We start from the raw sequence: 20,231 nt of genomic DNA on the forward strand, positions 1-20,231 counted from the left end.
CTGTGGTCAAATCCCCAGGATCTACTACAGTGACGATCATTAGTGAGGGGGATGCTTGGACAAACAAGAGCCAGCACGTGGGTCCTTGCAGCAACCTACGCCTCATCCAGACCATGTCAGGAAGGAAAGGGACATCAGTCCTGCTGCCATTCCCAACTACTCTATCAGTCTTTAGGGCTGTTGGCAGACCATGGAACTCAAATGCAAGAAAACTTTCAGATTGCTCATGCCAGTAGATGGATGGCAAACAGCAGAAATAGCTGATGGAATACAGAAGCAGCTTCACACACTGAATTTTCCTACTTGGCTCTAACTCAGAGGGGATTCTGATGGAAAATTTGCAGCTATCTCCTCCATTATCCAACCCTGTCCAAGGGCAATAGAGTTAACCAGAATGATGATGCTTTTTGACAAGTCACCAACATTAGCATCACAATAAAATCTATGCGTACTAGATTTTTCCCATATTTTCCATGGCTGTTTAGAACACAGGATAGAATATTTTGTGCTACCTAGACCAAAAACTATACATAATAAAATGTTCAATTTATTCCTGTTTTATCATACTAGTGATCTAAGTTATGCTCCACCAGATGTTCATGAATGCAAATAATTTTATCTACCCTATGAGTCCTTCAAGGTACAGGAGAGCTGTGCATGTGCATGAGTGTTTGCAAACCTAGGATCTAAGCGTGCGCTAAACAATCTAAAAATACAGATAAGCAGGAAGATTCTGAAGACTCGATAAAGAGGGGGGGTTTATAGAATTTTTATGGAATTTTACTGCCTAACAAGCTTAACGTCCTCCTTTGCCACCTGTCACATTTGAGGTCTTTACAGCCCAAAAGTTCGAAGTTCCCACATCTTCACACTGAAGAGTATTTGGTGTTGAAAGACTATTCAGGCACAAGTTTTCAGAGGATTTTGGAACACAGCTCTATCTGTGAAGTGGTTTTGAAAAATCAAGGCCCCACAATTAATGATGAGTGTTTTGTAACTCTAGTACTTGCAATATTTTTATTATTTTGCGGGACTAGAAAATTAAGCCTATGCTTAACAACACCTCTGTCTTAACTTAAGCAATTCCCTTGCCAGTCTTTTCTGTCAAAGTGCCACTGAAGCAAAATATTGAAGGAAAACCAGGCCTAAGTCTGAAGGAGCATTATCAAGTTTGCAAGACGAGGTAGTGAGTGTTGGGGCACATTGTCTAACATACCTCCTCCGGCTCAATCAGCTTGAATTCCATGCCTCGGCCAGTCCATGCTATGAAGTGAGAGTTTGATGGGTCATCAAGAAGAGCTACTAAGAACTGCCACAGCTGAAGCGAGCCTCGACGTTGATACGTGGGTCCCTCGCGGTACATGCCTGGCTCCTGTTTGACATCACCTGCGCAAAACAGCAACATTAGACGAGCAATGCGTGAAAAACAGCCCTCAGTGCGTCCGGTAAATCGGCAAAGGAATTGTTAGGGTTAATAAAACAGAGGGAAAGAATTCTTACTACTCAGCCACCCACAAATGCAACAATCCCCTGTATGCTGTTAAATCACCCTTACAAATAACACGTTAATATACTAAGAAATACCTAAATTCAGTTGTGATTTATGAAAGCCTCCCTAAGCCCATCCCCATTTACTTCTGATACATGTAAATCACACTTGCAAACCATTCCGTAATATTCTCTATCTTAAAAAGCATGAACTATTTTTGTAAGCAACTCTGATGTCTGAAGTACTGCGTCTGTACTCTGTACTTTGCACAAGCCCCAGATCTGGAAATGCAATGTATGCTTCATGAAGCTGCAAAACCCTATTAAGTGAAACTTCTTTTGCATGCAAATGCTTCTAAGGAAAATTTGACAACGTATTTGACTTTGGTCTTAAACAGCATGTGCTTTATGTATAGGTATGCAAATCCTGCAGATATGCGAGTTCCTCAGTGGCATACTGGAATTGCATATAAGCACATAATACTTTTACTCATATCCACATATTAGATTAGTATTCCCCATGAAAAGCAGAAAATTATTTTTTCTAAAATTTCAAATCCAGAGGAAGCTTTTAAACAACAGTAATAATATTCTGCTAGCTGTTTCACAAACTGCCAGTGAAAGACCACCCTGCTACATCCACACTGTGTCTCTGTTGTTTCTAAATCCTAACCATTCTAAATAACTCATGCAAACAACAACAGCTGAAGGAACTGATGCTGAAGCAGATAATATTTTTTGTTGCACACAATGAGAGCAATCCTTGATATGCTGGTAAAACTCATTTCAACTACCAGCACACAACTACTCTCCAATAAGCAGCGTGACTTGTTTAATATGGAAAGCCAGGACTTTACATTGAACTGCACTAGGATGCTCTGATGGCCATTACAGAATGGCTTTGTGTAGTGAAAATAAAAATAATAATATTAAAAATGGAGCACTTCCTTTTGTAATCAGGAAAGAAAATTGAGTCAATAGCTGTGGAAAACAAATAAATCAACACAAGGCTTTTTGGTTTATGTGAGGTTCAAGTTCCAGTTCTGAAAGGCCTTCATTTTCAAGGACAGGATTTTTCTGTTAATAATAGCTGAGCTATATGCAAATAGCAAGTGCAGTATCACAGAGGATCAGATTCTCTGCCTGTGCTGATCTTTGATTCCAAGCAAAGCAGCTGAGAATCTACTTCCAAAATATCAAGATGAGCCCTGGGTTTATCCCACTTTTACTTTACTGGCTAAAACATGATGACACATCTGCTATTTCTTCCTCAAAAGTCATAATGCTACAAGTATAAACACACCTATTTGGATCACAACATCAGTCTTCTAGAGTACAAGGTGTTCTCTCAACGGACAGTCATAGAAGCTAGCAGACTGCTTGCTTTGTAATCACTCAAATATTTCCACACATATATTTCTTTTATTTGTATTTCTTTTCCATTTTCATCCCTTTCCTGTACAAAACCCAAACAAACAAAAAGGATTTTCAAGACAGACACAGATATACATTACTCTTGAAGAGTTTTAACTTCTTATAGTACAGGGTCCGATCCCATTCCTCTAAATGTAAATATGAATTTGCCATGGGTATTGAAAACAGATCAGGTCCACAATCATTTTTGAGAAAGGATAAAACATGATATGCATTAAAAAGGAAAAAAAAAAAAAAGAAAGAAAGAAAGAAAAAAGCATACATTCAAAAGCCAGGGTATAAAGTACACTTTCACTAAATCACTCTTTCAGTGAATGTGCCAATCCAGTGACAATACAATACTGGATTTAGTAATCTCCAGTTAGGTCTAATATTATTTTTAAATCTACTTATTTCTTGCTATTCCTGTTTCATTTTAGAGTCTCCCACTCTTCAGCAAATACAACAAATGCTGCTAGACACACAATAGTTTTGTAATCCATAGAAGTGATTCTCAGGGGAAAACAAACAAAATAAAGAAGAAAAACCCCAAGAGGTCTCCAGTTCTACTTCTAGCTATGATCAGAGAGTTGTTCACAAGTTTATCAGAAATTATCTAACCTTTCCTGCTAAAATAAATAAAGTTGGACATAAGTACGCTAACACAAAGAAGCCACTCTAGCAAATTTAATTAATTGGTCTCCAAATTACTTCCCAAAGTTGCAGACTAACAGAGTCACCGGTAAGAAATGGAGTCCATCTACTTTGTCTATAATGAAATAAATATGAAAGCAACTGAGTTACACCAGGAAACTGATTTTACATCAGAGTAACTGAGGATAATTTGGGCTATTTATTTTAATTGACCTCAGAATCCCTCTTGAATAAAATCTGTTCTAATGGGTAGCACTGTGAAAAGGTCATTGATTAGTTATCAATCCCACTGAAAAATAAACCACTAGTACATTTAGCATAGTGCAAATACACTGACACAAACACAAAAACACCCTATACACTCACTCCCCCCTATTCATCACTTCACAGACAGCAAGACGAGGCTTAATCCTCAGTAAAACCGAAGCTGCTACCTTCTCCACCATTTTGTTAATTATAAGAACAGCTTTCATTAAATCTCAAACAACAAGCAGTATGTGACCACCAGTGCAACGGAAATCCTCCTATTACTTCTCAACAGTACAGGAACCGAGCTCCTCTGCCACAATTCTGGATACAGCATCTTTCTCTGGAAAAAGCTGAATGATTCCCTGTTGAAAAGGAGACTTTGGTTTCAAGAGACAAAGGTCAGCTTTGGTTGGGCACACCGCAAATGGTGTGTTAAGAAATCCTAAATTGGAATGTTACCAAGCTTTTTTTGATCAGCAACAGAGAAAAATCCCTCATTTCTTCCTTTTTCATCTTCCCACACAAGAAAAAAAGAGATGTGTCATACATACCGTCAAACTTCTCTGGAACAACGCAAGTGTCATCATAAAACTGCCTAGGTCCCTTTTCATACATACAGCCTGTAATTTAAAGAGAGGTATTTATACAAAAGATGCATGGAAAATGAAGAGATCATAGGCTTAATGCCAGAGAGAACACTAAGTCACAGAGGAATCAGATTAATATCCCACATCCTTTACAAACTGCCCAATCGCAACATTTTGGCCTCAGTACAGGGGTGCTTAATTAATGTGCGCATTCCAAAAAGACTGTTAACCTCCACCTGTGAAAATGAAAAAGCACTCATTTTTTTCTATGATTTATTTTAAAATGTTTGTCTCATTTCCTGTTTGAGCTAGCATGGCTCTTACTTTTAACCATTAGCTTCTGGGGTCTTCTCCCTGCAAGACTGAAAAAGTCCTACTTGGTATTTCCCCCTCACACCCATAGAAGTCACTCCCCTTCATTCTGTAAAATTCAATTTTTGTCCTTAAAACACACTGTCTGCAGTCCTGTATTGATCCTAGCACTCCCTTCTGTACACACTCCTACTCTGCAGATTTATTTAAATGTTTTGCTTAAACCGAATTGTATTGCATATCAGCTTTAGACTCACCAGTGCTACTTAGCGAGATGAAACATCTCCTCCTCTCCTGTCTCCCTGTGACTCTCCTTTTGACTGCAAATATTGCAGGCCTTTTTGCTATACAGTTGCAATGCTTAGTTGGGCTGGTTTCCCACTAAAGCCTAGGAGGAGGCCCATCTCAAAATAATTTTTTCCCATATTACTGTTTCCCGGTTCTATAGGCCTGATCTACATTCAACAAATTAAAAAGACATTTTTTTTTAATGTGCCCAGATTACCAAACAACTCAAATGACTTTGTGTAACTGCCCTGTCCTGCACGTTATTTACCACTCTGCCTATCTTTGTGCCATAAAGTTATCTATTAACTTTGGTCCGTATCTTTACTGAAAATGTTGAATAGCAACACTCCTGATATCAATTCCTACAGAACTGTAATAGAAACAATCCATTCAGAGATGATTGCCCAATGACAGCCAGTTATGGATCTGTCAGTTGGCCAGGTCTTAATGTATTTAATGTGTACTTTATTGATATTGCTTTGTGCTAACTCCCTAATCAGAAAGTAACGCGGTGGCAAACTGAATGCCATAAAAAGTCTAACTTGTATCTAAAGATACAAGTATCTTTATCAATCAAACTTTTAATCTCAGCAAAGAACAGAATCAGATTTGACATGACCTTTATTCCATAAAATCATGTTGACTGATTTCCAAATACAGAAAACAAATGTTTATCGAACATCACTGTTTTTTCTACATCATTCGTAACAATTTTACCACTTTCAAGTACTTACAAGTGCATAACATGGCTAAGGATGGTTTTTTTCCCCTATCTGTTCCGTGATTACAACTCAAATCTGTTGACCTTAGCCCGGCAGTTTGTGGATTTTTCCCTGATGTCTTTCACTTCCCTTATCAAGCTTCTATCATTCATAGAATTGCATATCCCAAAACTGTTGCAAATTTCCATCTCCTGTTTCACTCCCCTTGTTAAAACACTACCTTTTATTTCCATTTTCTGCCCTTATTCCACCCCAGAAGCAGTTGGGCTTTTAGCCAGATTTGTTATCTTTCCAGTTGTGTCTTCACACCAGCGAATGAACTCTTACTAGAGGACCTGGATTCATACATCTCTCTAAACTCTCATCAATTTCAAAAAAATTTACCTCATGTTCGTGAAATTTGCCCCTTAGAAGAAAAGCAAAAAAATCCCAAGCAAAAAAAAAGATTAATCCTATATTGACAAGAAAGATGCACCAAAGCAGGAAAGCAGAGGGCACAGCCTCTCTTTCAGTGGTCATTTTTTCTTAATTCTGTTTGCTTTCTTAATTTTAATCTATACAAAGTGTTTTTACCCATAATTATTCACTTTGACAACGATCTAAGCACTGCCTTATTAAGTCACTGGGAGTTTTGGTATCTCACGTGTGTACAACTTGGGCCTAAGAAGCACCAAAACATTTCAAAAATCGTAACAAAAGGAAAAGCCAAACACCTTCACTGAATTTAAAATATAAAATTGATTACTTAACAGTTATCTGCGCCTGTCACATCAATAGCCTGGAAAATACCATTGAAACAGAACAGATGAAACGGACAAATATTTTAACATCTCTTTCTTTCAACTGCTAGAGGCTTTGAAAAGCAGAATGAGTAAATTAATAATAAAATTACTTCTACCCTGAGCAACATGTGGCACTAAAGCAAGCTACAAAAAAAGCCAGTGTATCAGAAACTCAAGAATGGGAAGGGGAAGAAAGATGATGTGCATCTTCCCAGCAGCAGAATTAAACCAGTGAATCCCAAATCCCTCCAGACTTTGAAAATTTTTTTGTTTCTGTTGTACAAAAGTGATACATAATAGGAAACTTAACTTCTGTTCTGTTTGGGTGAGCCAGGAAGCCTTCTTGCCTCATGTAAATGGAATGGCAGCTAGGCACTTCTGAAAGGAAAAGACGACAATGCTAGTCAAAAGACTGTCTGGAATTAAAAGTGTGCAGGTTATTGACGAGACAGGCTGCAGGCAGAAGAGCAACAAAAAGGATGGAAGTTACAGCAAGGGGGAACCTGTCAGCACACAGTTAGCATTTCAGAGCAGCAGGCACAAAGCATGTTAGAGGAGAAAACCATTATGTGAGGACCAGAGATCCCATCTAACACAGACTTTTGAGCTCAAACTCAAATTTATCAAATTTGCTAAAAGCTGACTCCCATGACAATTACACTTTTGACCATTCACAGACCAGAAAATCCACACAAGACAGTATGGATATTTCAAACCTTGTGCTTGTGTATCTTGATTTATAACTAAATTGATCTAACATTTTTAATCAATCACACTGGAGACTTATAAACTGTACACTAAATACAAGGAATGTCAGAGTGATTTTAAAGTAGGATATTGCTTTTAGACTCTGGTTAAGCATTTGAAGGGTTAACGATATTTTCTGTGATTGCTAAGTATTTAATCTAGGATTTTTGATGCAACAATTTCACCCTCTCCTTGTACATCCTTAAAGAAAAAAAAGACACACAAAAAAATAGTGCACACATTCTAAGTAATAAATTTATTTGCTGTTCCCCACTTCTACTCAAATCTGTAAGAAGAATGAACAAAACCAAACAGAACTAATGGTGTTCTTTAAAAGTCTTTCTATTTTTCCCCCATGTCTTGCACTGTTCCCAAGTAGCCACATCCTGTGCACAGGACTTGCAAACAGAAGTACACCATAAATGTTTGCCCTTCTAGACCATGTTTAGCTCACTTCTTGGATATCAAAAGTCTAGCCTAACAAGTCTATTTGATCTTGTGATAAACTCCTACCCTAAGCTATGCAATCTGTTACCAGTAACTTGTAACTCTAAGAGATGCAAACAGAGGTCAAAAGAGCAGACATTATTTTTCCAACACTGCCTACAGACTTTCAGACTGTGATTCCAAATTTTACTGTTCACTGACTAGTGATGAGTATCAAAGATCTGGCAGGATAAGAAAATGAGGTTTTACACTGGCTTCACAACACAAGTGAAACACAGGGCAGTAATAATAATTTTTCTCTAACAATCCATAGTCTTCCTTGCATATCTGTGCCAAACTCTTCATTACCTCCCCTCTAGATTAAATGCTCAGTGCCTGCCTGCTCAGGCCTTGAGAATCTCTAACGTCTTAGGCAGCTATTCTGAGCAGCCACAGGAATAAGTGACTCAGTGATCACCCGAGTCAAGTACAGCTCTGTAGAGAAAGTCAAGGCTACAAGTAGTGGTTCACCTGCAAGGAATCACTCATGTTAGCAAGTAGATTGAATTTTAAGGAGAATGGAAAAATCTATGTTTAAAAAAAAAAAAAAAAAAAGGAGGAAGTTGGAGAACTGAAACAGATGCTATTTTCTATTTTAGGTAAAAATTCACTAGTGTTGGCAGCAAAAGCCTTTTTGACTCATGAACTCCACTCTTGCAAAGTGATACAGCAGAGTATACAGAATAAAGAATTATGCACATATCCAAGAAGAAGTTGTGCTGTTAGCCAATCTGGGGTTTCATCTCTCATGCTCCTAAGTCAGTTATAATTAACATCTGGAGTCTTTTTAAGGCAAGCATTGTTTGTACCAACATTGCTTCATCTTCTGGTTAGCTTGTGCTTAAACAGTCCACAGAGGACCAAAAAATACAGCGAGGAAGAGTTTATTTCTCATAAAGTAACCAGAGTCTTGTTATCCTAAAGTGCTATCAGTTAATTTATGACTATCAGAGTGGGTCAGACTCTAATCAAATTGTAGAAACATTTCCAAAGTGATTATTCAATCAAATGACTAACACGGTTAATTAGGAGCCATAAACATTGCTCTGAAGTTCATCAAAGTAATGACTTGCCCAGAAAAATTACTGCTAATTAAATTGCCTGCTGCTTTCATTTCTACCTTATCTAATAAAAAGTACAACCAATGAAATTTAGCATTGCAGTTTTAAATTGTACTAAATGCTTGCCTAAGACCCAGAAGTATTTTTACTAGCTAAGCGGAGCTACTTCAAAAGAAAACATTTTAGTGCAGAAATTACAGAGCCATTATATGTTTTCTTTTCCTTAAAGCATTGTTTCAAAACAACAAATAAAGACAGAATTAAGCATAAAATACTTCCAGGGCAGGATCCTAGTGATAAAGGTGACTGATTCTATCACCTTTTAGCAATTTTTAGTCTTTGAAGAAAAATGGGCATGGATTTAGGAGACATAACAAGCTTATTTCAGACTTCTAATAAAGTAAATCACATTGTAAAGTTTCATCATCTCAACAATAGGAGAGTTTCCTTATAAAAAACTAACTAAAAATATGGAGAAAAAAAATATATATTTTATTATGCATGTGGAATACTTAAGAGGTCATTGCTCCTCTTGCTAACAGCAATATAGTAATAATCTTAAAGCAATCAGTGTTGGTCTTACCATATTGGTTCAAAACCATTTTTTTCCAGGTCTTATTCTAAAATTGCATGTAATCTACACACTGCAGAAATGCCTTGTCACCTGGCAATGACACAGGGAAAAACACTGGAAATAAGGTCTGCTGTGCCTTAATCACAATATATAGAAGTAGAAAAATCAGAGACAGCTTCAAGACTGATTTTAGCAGGTGCAGGTTCTATGTTTCCTTATTGAGTTGGACACGAGTGGCCCCTTGGTAAGGAAATGTTTCATATGAATTAACATATCAGAACTTAAAGGGTTAGGTTGTCTCAGCCCTGTGTAACTCTAAGTGGATAAGGAATCCTTAAATCCACTAAGGACTAGTTTTTAGACCCATAATCATACACTGTGCAGAAACAAACAGAATTTCAGCCCGCGTCCCTAGCCAGATAAGACACAGGGAAGACAAAACTTCAGCAGGCAATGGGATGAAGTGGCTGTCTTCTGAATGAAGAAGAGCACAGCAGGAACTGGAAACCTGAACCAGGGTTCATTCTTCAGCTGTTCCTGTGGTTCTGACTTTACACAGCCTTCCTAACTAAGGACATGATGTTACATTACACTCTAACTCTGAATTACTTTTTGGTTTATTTTATCAACCCCACCTCAGGATGCTCTTGGCCACCTTCTTCATCACCCGGGCACACTCCTGGCTCTTATTCAGTTGGCTATCAACCAATACCCCCAGGTCCTTTTCCACCAAGCAGCTTTCCAGCCACTACTCCCCAAGCCTGCAGTGTTGCATGGGGTTGTTGTGACCCAAATGCACTTGGCCTTGTTGGATCACATACATTTGTCCTTAGCCCATCAATCCAGCCACTAGAATACATCTCAAAGTCACGTGAATTCATCAAACACTTCAATGCATACATGAAACTTGTCTTTTTACATCTAGAATTGTAGAATCCTAGAATAGTGTGAGTTGAAAGCCCCATCTAACCTACACTTGAACACTTCCAGGGATGGGGCTTCCACAACTTCCCTGGCAACCTGTTCCAGTGCCTTACCACCCTCACACTAAATAATTTCTTCCTAATGTCTAACCTCAATCTCCTCCATTTTTAATCCATTACCCCGTTTCCTCTTAGTACAAGCCCTTGTAAAAAGTCCCTCTCCAGCTTTCCTGTGCGTCTTCTTCAGATACTGGAAGGTCACTATGAGGTCTCCCTGGGTATAGGCAAAAAATAAAGTGATGACACTAAAACTGGAACCTTCCTACGGTTTGCTCATGTACTTCTCCAATGTACACTTTATTACCAACTAAGTCACATTAAAAACAGAAGAATTTCCCAGTGGATATAGCCAGTCCTGTCATTGAACTTACACCATATCCTCCTCAATTGTGCTTTTTGTCTGAAAAGTAATTACACAGGCTTTAGCTCCTACTTCAGCAATTCAGAATTGGTATATCTATAAAAAGACTTTAATGCACTGTGCCACTTGTCTTCTCATAGGCAAGAAATAGAGCTCATGCCAATTCTTTCCCTTTGTGCTACTGGACACAGAAGGGTGTGCAAAAGCTCCTCAGGTAGCTTTGATCAACCTAGCTCTCAGGTGCCACTCACACACATCAGCCTGACCCTGTGCTACACACACTGAGACCACCACCTCAAGTATTGTGTCCAGTTCTGGAGCCCCCAACACAGGTAGGGCATAGAGCTCTTGGAGTGAGTCCTGAGGAGGGCAACAAAGATGATCAGAGGACTGATCTATGAATCCTCTCCTATGAAGACAGGCTGAGAGAGATGGCACTGTTGAGCCTGGAGAAGTGAAGGCTCCAGGGAGACATTATAGTTGGCTTTCTGAAGGGGGCCAACAAGAAACTTGGGGAGGGACTTTTTACAAGTGCTTGTAGTGACAGGACAAGGCATAATGGTTTTAAATTGCAAGAGGGTAGATTCGGATTAGGTATTAGGAAGAAAATATTCACTATGAGGCTGGTGAGACACTGCAGGTTGTTGCTCAGGGCAGTTGTGGCTGCTACCTCCCTGGAAGTGTTCAAGGCCAGGTTGGATGAGGCTCTCAGCAACCTGGTCTAGTGGGAGGTGCCCCTGCCCATGGCAGGGGGTTTGGAACTAGATGATCCTGAAGGCCACTTCCAACCCAAACCATTCCATGATTCTATGCCAGCCCTCCCTTCAGTGTCTTACAGAGCATCGCCAAGTACTTCCTTGTGACAGCACTTCTCCGGTACTTAGGTGGTTGATGCAGCAGGATAGTTTTTTACCAGAGTAAAAAGTGCAGAAACAAAGGTAGTCTTTTTAAAAGAAAATGTCTGAGCTAGAATACATCAGACTTCTGGCCTGAAACTCAGTAACATCTCAGTCAGGCTGAGGGTAACTTAGATTTGCAAGAGCACTGACAAACTCTTTACAAAGGGGAACTTCATCCACCACTGAAACACTTAGCCTGTTGGTGGAAAGCAGCTGTTTATCACTACTGAGAAGCTTTGACCAGCTCAAGAGTGAAGAGCAACACTGAAATCACTGGAAAACAGACAAGGCTTCTTAGGTAACAAAGGCAGTTCTTCAAACTAGATTAGGCACGAGGTATCACTAAGAAAGATCCTTGATCTGTGTTTTGCAAAGAGAAGTATCAAACTACTCTTTGATGATGAAACCTATGATTTTTAAACCTGCAGAACACATTTAGATTAAAAACATATGACTGTCCAAAAAGAGACATTCAGGTAGAAACACTAAAACTAATGACAATTTCCCTGTACAGGAATAGCTTGAGCATATTTCACAACCCAAATGCTGGTGGATCAGGTTTTAAACCATCTTTAAAAGCAATATCCCCTCAGAAGCTATGTAATTACAACTGAGTCCTACAAATTAGTAAAATCCTAGCAATACAAAAGTCAGCATTATTTTTGCATTAATAGGTTCAGCATTAATGATGTAGGTGCACTACAGCTGCATGGGTGAAAATAATGTCACCATATTTTCTAAAATTCAACTTAAAATTAAGAATTCTTTTCCTAAATCACCATGCAATTTAAAAACATTTAGAATGGATGGTTTTGTTCTTCTGTCACTAGGCTTCCTGCCAGCAATTAGGAAAAAAAAAAATCTACAATTATGTGCACTCTTAGATATTCCCTTCTAAATATAGCTAATTGAAATCTGTTAATTTCTTATACCTCACTTGAGAAAAACCTATCAGAGAACTAGATTTGGTCCCACCAGCTCATGTCTAAGTGAAATTATTACACACATACAGAAAGAAAACCTTAAGCTAACAGCTTCCTTTCCACAACTTTGGTTTTTAGATCTATGACAACATCTAATGCATTTTCTGAGACCAGATGTCAACAGCCTGTCTAGGTGATCTGTAACTTTTTATACAGCAGAACAGGAAAACAAAGGCTCATACATTCAGCTCTGAATTGAAATTCCACATGGAGCTGATCTTTTGAGCGTACTTTAAAATCATGTATTTGTTTTTATTAACCTAAGTAACTGTAAAATGTATTTTAAACGTTGCTACCCTTCGAATTCAACAAAAGACAGCAGTTTTTTCTGTCTCTCGCTCATTTTTTGGTAATTTTACTGAAAAAAAAAAAAAAAAAAAGTCTGTATTGCTTTTTCTCCCCCACCCCGTCCCCTGCCTGTAAAATCGAAGTTGGACAAACACTGCACGGCTGAAGTGACATATTTGAATGGAATTCAGACCAACCAGTTCCTGTTTATGTTTCTGATTTGAGAATGTAGCCTTCTCATTCACTATACATTAGAAACACACCAAGGCCATAAATGGTGTCAGGTTACAGGCAGGCAGGGCCAAGGAGCATTAATCATTACTTTAAGGCAACTGGCAAAAGCAGCAGCTGAGGGAACACTACACCCTTCAGCTCGGCATAAATGGACATTCCAGGGTTTGGCGTGTGTTGGGCTTTTTTTTTCTTTCCTTCAGCATCCATTTTATGAATGAAACTTCAGGCTGCACAGAGTCCATTCATATAAAAGCTATGCTCACAGGGCTCAGTCTCTCGGGATCAATCGGTCTTGGGTAAGGCTGATGTGATTGGTTTAAGGCAGGCTTCAGCCTTCCATTACTGATTTAAAATGCAGACTGTGTCCATTTGACCTGCGTTAATGCACAAAGAGTAAATCCAGACTGTGCTCTCAATCCTCAAATCAAATCATTAGCCAGTGCCACTTACTGTAACTCTAGATTTAGAGGATATTTATCCCTTTCTTAGAAAAAAAAGGGACTGCAGGACAATTTTTCAGATTGTATTGTCTGCTTTTAAAGAAAAAGTAGATGTATGGTCTCCTGCCTATATGTTCACATTAACTTGGTATTCAGGTTTTCCTTTGTTCACTAAGATAATATTACAAAATTAGTTCTGTGCTAACCACGGATTTCCTTCAGACAGAATTAGTGAACAGAGGAATCAGCTATATGGGAAGCAACTGTAAAGTTAAAATTCTGCCTTTCATAGCAATCTTCTGAAGTCCAAGTCTCCCCTTCTGATGCTGTTATTTTCTACTGTCACATCATCCAACAGCAGATTTGCGTTTGTGTTTTAAGAGCAAGTACAAAGTGAAGTGCAGCTTAACTACTGAAAAAAATTCACTCTCACTGAAGCAACAGAGCAAAGACAAGCTCCCAAAGCAAGACGGTGAAATATTTTACACGTCAGAAATGAGACTCAGGAAAACTGCAGAAGCAAAACAGAGTAGTTCTTTAACCTACTGAACTCAAGAGCAAAATACTATCTCTTCTTCCCCCCTGCCTTTATTCCAGACAGATTTTTATTGAGAAAAATTGTATTGCTGTGTAGAAGAATTTCTTTAACAGCAAAAAGAGATGCAGTTTTGAGATGTGCATACTGAAGCAGCGTATCCAGGAAAGGATGGAGTCAGTTCTGCTTCACAGAGCATTTTATAAAACTATGTTCAAAAATACTGCAAATACTTGCAGCCTGATTGAAAAGGGGGGGGGGGGGGGAAAAAAAAAAAAAAGAAAAAAAAAAAGGGAAACAAAAAGAAAACCTAGAGAGAATTTGAGGAATATATTAAGCAGATGGAGGATTTATGAACCAAGATCTCAACGGGTCACATAGAGTAAGAGTACACATGCTGACTGTCTAGAGAGATTTAGAGGGGGCACCTTAACACCAAGAAATTGTTTAGGATGAGCTGAAGAGGTGTAGCTAAAAGCAAGGAAATGGAACCAATCAAATAAAGAATTTAGGCTTACAATCTAGAAATATTTCTTAACTGTGAAATATATTAGTCTGTGAAATAATCTCCCAGAGGAATAATTGTAGTAACAATACTTAGCACTCATGCAGGGCTTTACATTTTCAAAGCACTGTACAAAAATTAGCCAATATAATTAAAGACAGTAGTAGAAGCACCATGTGTTTTGGCATTTTAAATGCTGAAATGGTCAATGCACTAGAGAATATCCTGGAAAAAGCAAACGTGCTCTGATTCTGACTGACAGCTAAGGTTTCCTTTTTTCCTTCATACTAGCATCTTCAACCATCTAAACTTTACCTCCAAGAAGTACAACAGAAGATCCAACTGTTCTTTAAAAAAAAAGCAAAAAAAAAAAGCAATCTGCAAATAAATCTACTTCTAAGAATTACTTTTTTCCCCTTGAAATTTTAATTCAACATATCCTCTTATGCTGGTTTGCAAAATCCCAAATTTAAGGACATGTCAGCTGATCTCCAGGGAAGAATGTACTACTAAAACCCTAAAGCTTGCTTTTACTCGCATTGCTATTCACAGCATACCACACATCAGGTATTTGAAAGGGCTCTTGTTTTTTATTCTGTTGCAAGTCATTGGGTAAACACTCATTTATAACATGGATGGTAGTATACTACCAACATAACCACTTGTAAGAGCAAACTTAAGAGTTTAAGAAGTGTCATAATTACAACTTCCTGGGCAACCATGATATAACTCCTTTGTTGCAAATGCATTATGATACAGCCTTTTGCCTTGGCACTCCTGTCTCTTCAGCACACAGATCAAAACTGTTTCAGGGAGACCCATGCTGTACACAGCTTTGTAGGTGGAGGTCCTGCTTCATTTCTTAGAGAGGCTGGAAGTTGTGTACTTAACAAGGAAAACACTTCAAAAAAGTAAAAGATGAGCTCAATATTAATATAGCTGAATGGTTCATTTTATGCCCCCAATCCCATTCCAGTCCCAGTGAAGTTTTCCAAAGAAATCACATTGCTTCTGTCAGATTTTTTATATTACACATTTCTTGGTTTTGTAATCCTTACGCAGGGATCCTAATCCCATGTTCACATACTTCCTCATCTAGAAAGACTAAGTCCCTAGGAGCTAAGCTTTGAACATATGTAATACATAATGTTCTTTAAAAATTGTACAGTCCTAATTGGGTATCCAAAATAAACAGGTGTATATATATCTGATACACCTCTCTGTCTCTACTCATCTCTTTTAACAGAGGGTCAATTCCCCAGCCATTCTCATATACCAACAAAAGATATTTCTTGCTTGTGAGAGCTCAGGAATTAAAGGGATGAGCAAATCAGAAAACAAGACATGGAGGCTAATAATTCTGTCTGGATAGTTCATTCTTTAAGTGATGTGACTTTATCTTGAAAGAAAACTTTAGAGATGACAGGGAGAGAATCAAAGTTTTCTAAGGTCCATTCAAGTGTATTAATCCTGAGGCTACCCTGAAATGCATCTGTGAAAAAAGACTGAATCTACCTAGATAACAATAGACAAATTAACAAATTGCTTGCCATCAGTAATATGTATATGCAAGCAACAATTCCTCCTCTACTTATCTCTAAAAAGTTTCAAAGTTCCCAAAGACACGGTCACAAAATAACTTTCCAATGAAAATAACTATTTTAATTGACCGAAACAAAATATGATATTAAAACGTAGTAATTTAACATGTCATTTTAAAACTAGATTTTTAGTATTGATACATGCTACTGTCACACCTTAGTATATTTGCAAATATACTACATTAAGTAGGGAGGATCAAGCCTGCAAAGATCCTGCTTAAAAATTAAGCTCAGAATAGGTAAGGTATCTCAAGTTTGTCCTTTTTGTACAAAGTACCCTGATATATGAATGGAATTCTAGAAGTGCTAACTGGAAAGGAATGCCCACTATTGCTACTTGTAAACAAAGGTCTTGGGAAGCCTTCTGGAGTATAGAATATTAGAAAGCTAGGTTGGAAGGGACCTCAAGGATCACCAAGCCAAACCTTTCTAGGTAATAACATAGTTTAAATGAGATGGCCCAGGACCCTGTCATGCTGAGTCTTAAAACTGTTCAACGTAGGGGAATCCACCAGTTACCTTGGACAATTATTCCCAATACTCATTAATTATGCAAAATCTCAAAGATCTCTATGGCCTTGGCTGCATCTTTGTGCTTAAAGTTGCTAGATATAGCGACAAGTTCTAAATGCATCTGACTGGCATCCATGGAAAAAAAAATTCCATGGCAGAAAACAAGGTCTGATTGAACATGTATGATGCACTGTGACTTATAGAAGTGAGGATGGATAAGGGTGAGCTTGTACTTTGTTGACATTTTTCTTTTTCCATTATCTCAAACATTCTGCAGTAGAAATTGCATACCTGCAATTACAATTACAACTAATTGATCTGCCATTTCCCATGTCATAATTAATGTCATGTTTTAATAGAGTTATAATCATTCCATAATAATGCTTTTCATTCACCAACTTCCCACAAAGTATAAAAGTATAGTGCACAAAAGCAATGAACTTTTATGGGGCTCTTTCATAAACACCCCACAAGGAATATCTTGGTGTATTACACTGAACTTTTAAAATATGTTTCTATATTCTTATCTGAGCTGCAATAAAATACACGCAAAAGAGACTTTTCACTCTGGCATTCCTTCTTCCCTGAACATCCATAGGTGAAAAATTAAATCAATGATTCAGTGACAAATACATTATGTTTCCTAAGGGGTTATTTAATGCACTCTTAGCAAGAATGGAAAGTGATGGTTTCTAGAGAACAGATGGTAACAAGACAAAATATCAACAGACCACAGTTGTTGACTGCAATTTACGGAGTGTACAGATGTGTCAACTTAAATGCAGTGATTCTGAGGCCAATAAAAGTACTTCCTGATACCAACAGATTAATTTTTCATGACCACTGGTTACACAGCTATTACATTTTTTAAAACTAATTATTCATCTACAAAAGAAACAATAATTTTGCTTGAACTTTATTACTATAAAGTGGAATGATGCTCTTCTTGGCACAAAAAAAAAAGGCATGACAGGATTGGATATAAGTTCCTTTCAGAATAAAATTTCCTGCTTTTTTCCATAAAGATTATTCCAGAGAAAAATGAATGCTAGCAGCCAACCTAGATTTAAAGTAGTAATATGCAATAAGGAGATCCCACTTCCTAGCCAAATATGAAGCATGCTTACAAAAGGGCCTTTTTTCAGCCATTAATTTAGCAGGATGAATAACCATGCCTGTGAAGGCTGCAAGGGACTGGCAGTGCCTGAACCTGCTGTTCTCCACTTATTATCCATCGCCACATCAACTATGGAGACAGTCTCTCTCATGCTGCTCTGCAAGACTAAATGCCAAAGCCACATATCTCAGAACCACTATCAATGAACAGTCTGAGTTCCAGATCTGATCCTTGTAATCTGAACTCATTTATATCTTGTCCTATTATTTCAACTTGGAGAAATATTTCAGCCCTTGTCCCCTCCTTGTACAGGCCTAACTTAAACTTACTTAAGGATTGATTCTTTGTTTGTCAAGAATAAGAAAGGAGAAAGCTGCTCTACTTACCCAATTTCCCTGCTCTAATATAGAGATAAACACTAAACCAAGCACTTTGTATTAATCATAATCCAAAATACCCCACTAAGTAGGCAATGTTAAGTTAGCTGCAGAAAAGATGATAAAAAACAGTTCTCCACTGTATCAAAGTGCAAGTTAGCTTGTCATGAGCTAAACTTTCAAAGAAGATCTCAACTCAGCTGCCATGCAGCCTGTGGGAAATAAACTGCAACCACATCTAGCCAGAGACTGAACCAGCAGGAAAGCACTGCAGGTACTACAACACCCAGAAAAATAGAGTCTGACCGAAGTCAGACAAGTCCACCAACTCCCCCTGCCCAACTCCGCATGCATATGTAAAAAGCCATGCACCCCCCTCCAGAAGTCAAGCAAAGATTCATTGAAATCCCTTCCTTTCACCACTGTGGCATACACAAAGTAAGACAGAGGCAGGGACTCAAGAAGAGCTGCAGAAATCATACCAAAACTGGAAAACATATTTTGATTGCATCTGCTTAGTTCATATATTGATCAACTCCTTGCCCCACCTAGCCCACTCTATGCTGTTTTAATCTCAGCTTCTCACCATACCACCCTTTCAGCTTCCCTCTTGTTGTTACTTGATACACATTACTAAACTACTTTTTTGCTTCACTAATTCTCCATTTTTCCTGAGCATAATATTTATATTGTGTTTAGAAAATGGCCAACATTTACAATGTTTTTCTCTTGATTTATGTTTTTATTCTTTCTATTTCTACTAAGAACAGGCTCCACCACCACCTCCTCTGTTTTGTACTGTCCAGAGCAATAAGGCTCCATTCCAATTGCCCTATAAGCACAATCATAACAAAAATTATTAATAGTAACGGTGTATTCTCTACATCAGCAACCTGGCATCACAGATTATGTGCTTCCACAAAACATAGCAGTATGCACAAATGGAGAAGCTGACACCAATTTGGCCGATTCTTCTCCCTCATTGGTTTTATAGCTGTATAAACCCCACTTCAGTGGAGTTACTCCTGATTTAAAGTAGTGCATGCAAGAGGAGAAAGAGTCCTCTATTTCTGGCAGACAAAAGAAAGAGGTTGTAAAATGAAGTGCACAAATTCAGAAATCAGAGACAAGATAGTACAGAACAAGCCCCCTCTTTAGCAAAGCTCAATTTTGCACCCATGCTTTTCTTTCCAGCTTCTTTAACCTGTGCACTTTCTGGATGGAGAGTTCTGGAAAATAAAATCCTTTACAAAGCAATAATGGTGGTGCAAGTCACACTGTATTATAGAGCAATCTTACTATTTTGTAAGGCGTCTCAGACAATAATTACCCTGGGAGAGTTCAAAGCCAAAGAAGCAAGCTTCAGTTCACAGAATCAAAAATTCATATCACTGGCTTGGACCCATTTATTACTTTACTGTGCAGAACTAAAGGAGAGTCTCACCTACCTGAATCATATGCAAAATCTCTAGGTTCCTGTTTTATCATCAGAGGAGGAGGGAAATTTTGACTGGCTGCACTGCCAACCATAGCGTTGTGTTCATAAACTGGATCATGGTACTCCTGCTTAAAACCTTGAGGTGGGAAAGGGATGTTTGGCTCAGACATCTGGCGCTGATATATTGGACGTCCTTCCCTTGGCATTGCAGGCAAAGGTGGGAAAGAATTGCAAGGTTCAGAGAGCTGGCGGCGAAATCTAGGACACAAGTTAGAGAGGTCATGTAAAGGACTTGAGCTACATTCCATTTCCCAAAGATCTTCACAGGTCATAACTAGTGGCTGTATCGTTTTCTCAGTAGCAAACATTTTGCTTACGATCATGCCAAGTACTCCCATCAGGACCAACTGCATTATAGAACACTAACAAATAAACCAAAAATGTCACCTCCTACTAGTAGCTCTAAGACCTGTCCCTACCATCATCCTCTTTACTTGCAGTATCTTCTCAATAGAAAAGGCAAACAGGAAAGGCACCAGCTTCAAACCAGTAGAAAGACTGACATCCCACCATAGTAATATAAAGGAGGCTTAC

The 20,231-nt window shown here is 38.3% G+C and overlaps 1 protein-coding gene across 6 annotated transcripts in view; it reads right to left on the reverse strand.

Annotated features, from left to right (window-relative positions):
- The window catches only part of ETV1 (ets variant 1), a 64,816-nt gene that overhangs the window by 5,799 nt on the left and 38,786 nt on the right, over positions 1-20,231 (reverse strand). For 5 of the 6 annotated variants that reach the window (XM_009994932.1, XM_009994931.1, XM_009994935.1 and 2 more), the window contains 5 exons: positions 19,648-19,895; positions 6,806-6,873; position 6,612; positions 4,356-4,424; positions 1,217-1,386 (listed from right to left, as the gene is read on the reverse strand). In XM_009994932.1, coding sequence (XP_009993234.1) covers positions 1,217-1,386; positions 4,356-4,424; position 6,612; positions 6,806-6,873; positions 19,648-19,895 — 556 coding nt within the window. The remainder of the gene's footprint in view (positions 1-1,216; positions 1,387-4,355; positions 4,425-6,611; positions 6,613-6,805; positions 6,874-19,647; positions 19,896-20,231) is intronic. The other variant, XM_009994933.1, reaches the window with a different exon arrangement.

The sequence above is a fragment of the Chaetura pelagica genome, unplaced genomic scaffold (assembly GCF_000747805.2).
Source record: "Chaetura pelagica isolate M959 unplaced genomic scaffold, ChaPel_1.0 scaffold12, whole genome shotgun sequence".
Lineage (NCBI taxonomy): Eukaryota > Metazoa > Chordata > Aves > Apodiformes > Apodidae > Chaetura > Chaetura pelagica.